The sequence below is a fragment of the Saccoglossus kowalevskii genome, chromosome 19 (assembly GCF_978046115.1).
Source record: "Saccoglossus kowalevskii chromosome 19, keSacKowa6.1, whole genome shotgun sequence".
Lineage (NCBI taxonomy): Eukaryota > Metazoa > Hemichordata > Enteropneusta > Harrimaniidae > Saccoglossus > Saccoglossus kowalevskii.
In genome coordinates, this window is record NC_140659.1 from 18,511,114 (window position 1) to 18,518,839 (window position 7,726).

A 7,726-nucleotide genomic window follows, 5' to 3' on the forward strand; every position below is an offset into this window, starting at 1 on the left:
AAGATTTGTCCAGAAGCTGTGCCCTCGATCTCTCCATAAGGTTTACCTTTAGTCCATTCATCTAGACCATTATTTTCATAATTTTCTGATATATCTTGTACTCCAAATGGCCAAGGATCAACCTGACTCATTTTTCTTAGACCTTCGTCAGTTTCATCTTCTATCATTTGAAAAGACACTTTGTGCTGTTTTGAATAAACATAAACTGCTACACCAAACATTAAAATAGAAATCAATCGCAAGTGTAGATGAAACTTACTCATGGTAACAATGTCTGTTGATCAGTGACCGGCAAACATATGTTCCAACCGTTCCTGGAAATTACGTATTTGAACATGTGTCCCACTAATCCCACTTAAAGGAAAACATTGCCAAATCAGTTTAATGATCATCTAAGTTTGCTATTGAGATTTTAAATTTACATCACAATCAGTTGTCAACATCAAAGCATATATGCTCTACGTTCATATAGTGCATAATACATTTTTGTTGTGATGCAGATTGAGTCTAAATGTCATTGCCTCGAAACATTTCTTTGTATTCCCAGTGTGGAAATGAATAAGTCATTAGTCATATTTAGTAGGATAGTTAAAGCGAGGGAGTCGTCACCTGCGCATGCATTACAAACAAGAGTCTACCCATGAGCCTTTGCGTTGTTGGTGTGTGTATGTAGGGGGGGGACTCAATTTTCGCGCGTGCGCAAGGGACGACACTCTCGCTTTAACTAACTAATAAACATGATTACATTTTACATTAAATACACACAATGTAACAATGTTTAGGTGGATCTAAATGCAGTTTTATTTAATCTTTGAAAAAATTCCACTGATTTGAATCTTACTAAAATATGTAATATTCCAAAACATGCACAGTAGATGCGATGTGTTAAATGAACATATATATGAAGCAGATTTTGCGAAAAAGTATATTATATTGTTTGTTTATCCATGCATTTGTTTAAGACTTATCTGTTTCAAAGGATGGAATACATACATATTTTCTATGTTTGACGTGTATAGTATTTTATTTGATCTTTGATATTTGTTTTTTTATTTTGTATGCAGTTTGATTTAAATATACAAATGGATGATGTATCCGTCAAACTGAATAATAATGATAGTGAAATATATTGCTTAAACATGCAATCATTGGCGACCATAACTGCAAATGTGGGTGCAGGATTAGCATAAATTAGCATATGATTAACGCAATTCTTTAAAATTAAAATGTTTCTGTTTTTACAATATAACTTATTCATAGAACGGATCCATACTTGAGGATGAATTACAGAATTCGTTGTCTATTATCACATTTAAAACCAGTATTCACCATGTATATTTTTGAAAGCACGAATATAGAAAAAAATATTTGAACATGCTTGGTAATTAATTATCTTGACTAAAATCCTGTTGAAACCTCGGATATAGAGAGACATATTCGATCATACTAGGTAGTAACAGTTATTTTAATAGGGTACATTGATTCATCTAAATGTTAACGTTTTTTTGTGTGCTTAAAAAGGAAATAATTTCCTCTTCATTAAATAATTAATAACGCTTATGTCATTGCTTTATTGAAAATTGTTTACACAAAAGCAGTAGCAACAAGAGGCGCATTTGTAGAGTTCCTGTTTCATCTTTATATGTTCGTATACGTGCCTTTTATTTCGATCTCCTTGCATTTAAGCACAAGCCACTCAATGACTGCCAAATGATGTACACATTCTACATGTTATATCCCCAAAAGAAAATCATTCTATTTATGCCTTTCGCATGTTATTCTAAATGCAATTGAAAACATATACCTCGCAGTATGCCTATAATCTCAGTTATGATAAGACCTTTAAATTATTAAAATGAGTTAAATAAAATAAGTAAAATAAACCATACATTGTTACTGGTGGCTATAAAATTCAATCTGCGCCATTTTCACTCGATAATACGGGACACGTAGTGCATGTCTTGTCATCTTTACCTATAAACCAATATCCTCTGGTCTTCGCACGTTTTACTTTTGCACTGATTCCCTTATTGAAGTTATTAAGAATGACAATTGGAGTAGTTTTCCTCAGTATATAATTCTCAGAACTATACCATTCACCAGTGACAAAACGATGTGTTGATAGCCATCCGACATTAACGTTCATGTCTTTAACAATGTGGCTAAACACGTTTTGCTCAGATCCAAGTTTTGTTGATATTTTTTCGTTGTCATTTACAGTTGATAAGTTATCGCGATGAATATTACGTAACATGCGCCATGCTGTCTTCGTTGCAGCAGTTGAGTTCAGAAAAAGAAAGCCACCATTAAGTATTCGGACATTAAATGTATCGTCATTAACAATAGAAATGACGTCTTTACCATTGAACTTGTATATATCTAACAACGGGTTCCCAAACCATGTTGCATCAGCCTCACAAAGAAAAACTGAAATTCCATTTTGTAGCAGTAAGTCGATGATATGTGTGCGAAAGGACATAAATTTATAGTAAACAGCTTTTCCATAAGTCATACCTCTAGGTGTGTCATACTCAACCAATACAACGTTCAATTCTGGTCTCCAACCCTTTAACCCTTGATATGCTTCAGCATCTGTAACAATGAACATGACTTGAGATGCAAAAAGCAGACAGTCAATATTGCATATCCAGTTTTTGGTCAGTTGTAGATAGTCGTTATTCAGTAGCTGGATCGTGACAATACCATTCTGTTTTTTAATATGTTCAGCAGTTTGAAGTAACAGTGTGACATTATAAGTATGTTCATTTTGATTTCTAGTTTCTACATACGTTAACTCTGTGTTTTCCAATACATCACTGTTATCATAATATTGTTCTTCAGCCAATTGTGATGCTCTAGCTGTATCAACGATTTTCGATTCAGATGTGTTTGGAAGGATGGCGTCAGTCTTGCTCATTTTATGTAGTACCTTATTGGTTCCAACTTCTATAAAGCGTATCTGCTCATGTGAAAAGTTATATCGATTTTTGACGTAAGTAACAAGTGTGGTTGCTATCATCAAGAAACAGGTTATCCGTAGATATGTGCGGATCTTTCCCATGCTGCTAACTTTGACCATTGTTTTGATTCGTGTAACCACTCACCCAGTTCGTTTCTCCTTTCTAACGTGATTACATTACTGAATCATATATAGGAGGCTTATTTGTATGAATTGTCATATGAAACAATGAATAACCGCCCATAATTGAGTATCGTAATATTATAGGCCAGCAGCATACACTAACTAGATGATCAGCTTAATGTCCCAACCCTTAACATATCTTTATCTGCCAGCATACACCTATTTTCTCTACTCAACACATATGTTGTAACGGAGAGCTAATCAGTAGTGATGTCATTGTTCTAAACATGTTGTCTTTAAGCAGGTCTTGCAATCATTCTTACGTGTTTATGTGACAACCTTTCTGCCAGCTTTTAAATATGCAAATATGTGACGAATGTGTGTGTGTTTCACGTGACTATAATGCATATACTTCACAGCAGTGCCATTTAGTGTGGAATACGACTAGTTACAAATGTCACTGCATGATCAGACTTTGTCCAATGTTCTTTTTTGTTATTTGTTATTCTTTAATCCGAATTATCCTGAGCCTCTCGGATTGCAATGGTTGCTGGGCATATCAATGTCCCTGGATTAGTCCCGTACTTGCCCCATAATGTCCAAGGAGAGGAGTGGAGTGTTACACTAACTGATGAATTAGTACATCCGACGTAACGGTGTGCTGTGGTACCTACCATTAGTCCCGGGCATAGAAGCATCGCTCCAATGAAATTGCTTGATATGTTGCTTGTAACATAAAGATAAATACACTTTTTTCATTGGGATATAGCTGGTCCCATCTGTGTCATATCTTATACACTGCGGCTTGACCATATCCCAATGGTTGATAAAAATTGTTTTAATCTTTACATTACAAGTGACTGTGATGATGTCACTGATATTCAGTGACAGTACGTAAACTTCATAAGATCATTGTAATATCATTTCAACACGTGCTGTATCAAAAAAATACATAAGTCAACTTTTTCGTTTTCGTTTACAATCGAAACGTAGTTCCGACCATGGTTATGATGATATGTTAATATGTGATAAGATGTTATTCAACCCACGTGTGATAATATGTTATTTAAATGAAACATGACGTCATGCGCACCAACCAGTTTTACGAACAAGTGAATCAGCGATATTACCTCATAGTATTCAAGTTAAATGTTAACTCTCTGCTTGAATGAACATGGAGCCTTACTCAATCATAATTAAAATGTCCATTTTAATAGCTACAGAAAAGTAAAATTTAATCTTCGAAAATGCACTTAAATGTAAATGTACATTATGTATTTTCTCAATTGTATACTGTAAAATACTTTATTTTAGTCTGAATTAATTTACGCTGAAAATGCTTTTTGGGTGTTTTGATGAGTTGAATGTCAAATACAGGAAAAAAAAGTATATTCGCTGGATTTTATTTTCACTGAATTATTGCTTTAGCGAAAATAGCGAAAATAAAGTACTTTACAGTATATGTTTAAGGGTATGTGAAAGGCGATTATGTAACCGTCAGACTGAGTAATAATGATGTGAAATATATTACTGAAAAAAATCTTTCTTCCGATTACCGAGACGTCATGCTGAATTAGAATGAATGAGTCATTAACGTAATTCTCTAAAATTAATTTCTTTCCAACACTCAGAACTACTCATGTGATATAAAAGTTAACCTACAATAGTACTGATTCCATTCTAAACCTGTAATCCTTATATATATATTATTTTGAAAGCACGAATCTAGTAGCAAATACTCTATACATACTAGGCAGTCACTTCACATCATGTCACAAAACGTCTAAACTGGTGATTGTTAGAAAACACTGCAGTGTTTCCGACTGAGCTTTATGAGATAGACTGTTCTGACTGTTTTAAAATCATTCTGATATAGAGGAACATATTATGTACATAGTAGCATACTGAGTAGTAACCTTTTTACATAAGTGCCACGCGACATGCCAATTGACGGTCATTGCCTGTAAGCTTCACAAAGACAAACTCAGAGTAAAACATGCCCATTGATCAGCATTACGGTGAATTCAGTTATTTAATTACATTCATTGATCTAAATGGGAAATATTTTATTTTGTGTGTTAAAAAAAGAAAACAGTTCCCTCTTATTCTTCCTCTAATTAAATAATTAATAACGCCTATGTCATCAAGAACATAATAGTGCTTTATTGAGAATTGTTTACACAAATGCTGTGACAACAATAGAAGTAAAGTACTTGGAATTATTCTTAGTGCGACGTCACGTAATGGGAAGTTGAGAGTTCGAATTTCATGTTTCATTTAATATATTCGTATATGTGCCTGTTATGTTGATCTCCCTGTATTTAAACACCAGTCTTTTAAAAATTGCCACAGTATGACTGGAACAACAAGTTATTCCAAGGATAAGCTGAGCAAATGTAGCCTAACTAACAGAAACTGCATATAAAATGCAAAAGAGTTGATTTAAACATTTCAATTTTATGACAACTAATTCACCACAGATTAAAATGATGCAATGATGTACGTATTCTACATATTATATCCCAAAATAAAGTCATTCCATTTAAGCCTTTCGCATTTTACTCTTCCTAAATGCAATTGAAAACTTATACCTCACAGAATGCTTATAATCTCGGTTTAGATAAAACCACTACATTATTTAAACGTTAAATAACCCAAACACTGTTACTGGCGGCAATAAAATTCAATCTGCGCCACTTTCATTTGATGAGGCGGGACACGAAGTGCATGTCTCGTCATCTTCATTAATAAACCAATATCCTCTGATTTTCGCACGTTCTACCTTTGCACTGATTCCTTTATTGAAGTTATTAAGAATGACAATTGGAGTAGTTTTCTTCAGTACATACTTCCCATTACTATACCATTCACCAGTGACAAAACGATGTGTTGATAGCCATCCAACATTAACGTCCATGTTTTTAATAATATGGCTAAACAGATTTTGCTCAGATCCCAGTTTCGTTGATACTTCTTCTGTATCATTTACAGTTGATAACATATCGCGATGAACATTACGTAACATTCGCCATGCTGTTTTTGTTGCATCAGTTGAGTTCAGAAAAAGAAATCCACCATTAACTTTTCGTACAACAGGGGAATCTTTGTTAACAATAGAAATGACGTCTTTACCCTTGAAACTGTAAATATGTGGCAACGGATTCCCAAACCATGTTGCATCAGCCTCACAAAGAAAAACCGAAATTCCATTTTGTAGCAGTAAGTCGATGATATGTGTGCGAAAGGACATAAATTTGTAGTAAACAGCTTTTCCATAAGTCATACCTCCAGGTGTGTCATACTCAACCAATACAACGTTCAATTCTGGTCTCCAACCCTTTAGGCCTTGATATGCTTCAGCATCTGTAACAATGAACATAACTCGAGGGGCAAAACGCAAGCAGTCAATATTGCATATCCAGTTTTTGGTCAGTGGTAGATAATCTATATTTAGTAGCTGGATCGTTACAATCCCATATTGTTTTTTAATATGTTCAGCAGTTTGAAGTAACAGTGTGACATTATAAGTATGTTCATTTTGATTTCCAGTTTCTACATACGTTACCTCTGTGTTATCCAATACATCAATTTCATCATGATCTTGTACCTCAGACATTTTAGATGCATCAGCTGTATTAACGATATTCGAATCCGATGTGTTTGGTAGAATGGTGTCCACCCTGCTCATCTTATGTGGTAATTTATTTGTCCCAACTTCTATAAAGCGTAACTGCTGCTGCGAAGTGTTGTAGCGATGTTTGACGTGAGTTACCAGTGTGGTTGCTATCATCAAGAAACAGGTTATCCTTAGATATGTATGGATCTTTCCCATGCTGCTAACTTTGAACATTGCCTCGTGTAGTGTTACAAACCATTCACTGAGTTCTGTTTGTTCTGTTCGAATGTGATTGCATCTGTTCCATTACAGAGACATATGCTACATGTGAAGTTCATGACATTACAACACAGGCAATCATGCTAATGTGAATAGGAATTTAGATTTCCTTTTACTGACTTATATATAGGAGGTTTAATTGCTTGAATTGTTGCATAAAACATTACACACAAATAACTTATATAACCCAGAGTTCAATGTATGACTACTATATTTTATGCTATTGTAAGATTATAGTCCATCACCATACACTACCTAGTTGATCAACCATTAACAAATTCGTATTTTCCATCACAAACTTACTTTTTTATTTCACAAATATCAGTGGTGATGTGAACATGCGCTCAGACAAATTCACGTAAGAGATGTTGCTCTTATACACATGTGAAAGAAAACTATTATCGTGATCTACATTGTCATTACAATACTCCGTGTTAAAGAAGATATTGCAATCGTTCTAAAAAATTACTATATTACCTAGAATATTATGATATAATCGTTAAATTCTATATTTATAATAAAACTGGACGTCGGGATATTTCTTTTGACAGCAGTGTGTGTGTATTGTAATTGTTTTTTCTTTGGTTTTATTTACCAAATTGAAAAATGATATTTAATTTGGTCTTTCAAATGCCATGATTGTGTAGAAATGGACCACACTGAATGGCCTTTAAGGGACAACTGTGTAAAATGTCTATGATGTACGGGATATCATTAAATCTAGCTTCATTAAACTTTCCTGCCAGCTT

General features: G+C 34.1%; 1 protein-coding gene across 1 annotated transcript; it reads right to left on the reverse strand.

The window, feature by feature from the left end:
• Positions 1-1,912: 1,912 nt before the first annotated feature.
• LOC144359838 (uncharacterized) lies at positions 1,913-3,061 on the reverse strand. The gene has a single exon (XM_078012774.1). The coding sequence runs from the start codon at positions 3,059-3,061 to the stop codon at positions 1,913-1,915; it is 1,149 nt and encodes a 382-aa protein (XP_077868900.1).
• Between the last annotated feature and the right edge of the window lie 4,665 nt (positions 3,062-7,726).

Coding starts and splice junctions, on each gene's coding strand:
- LOC144359838 (XM_078012774.1), bottom strand. CDS start 3,061: ATGGGAAAGATCCGCACATATCTACGGATAACCTGTTTCTTGATGATA.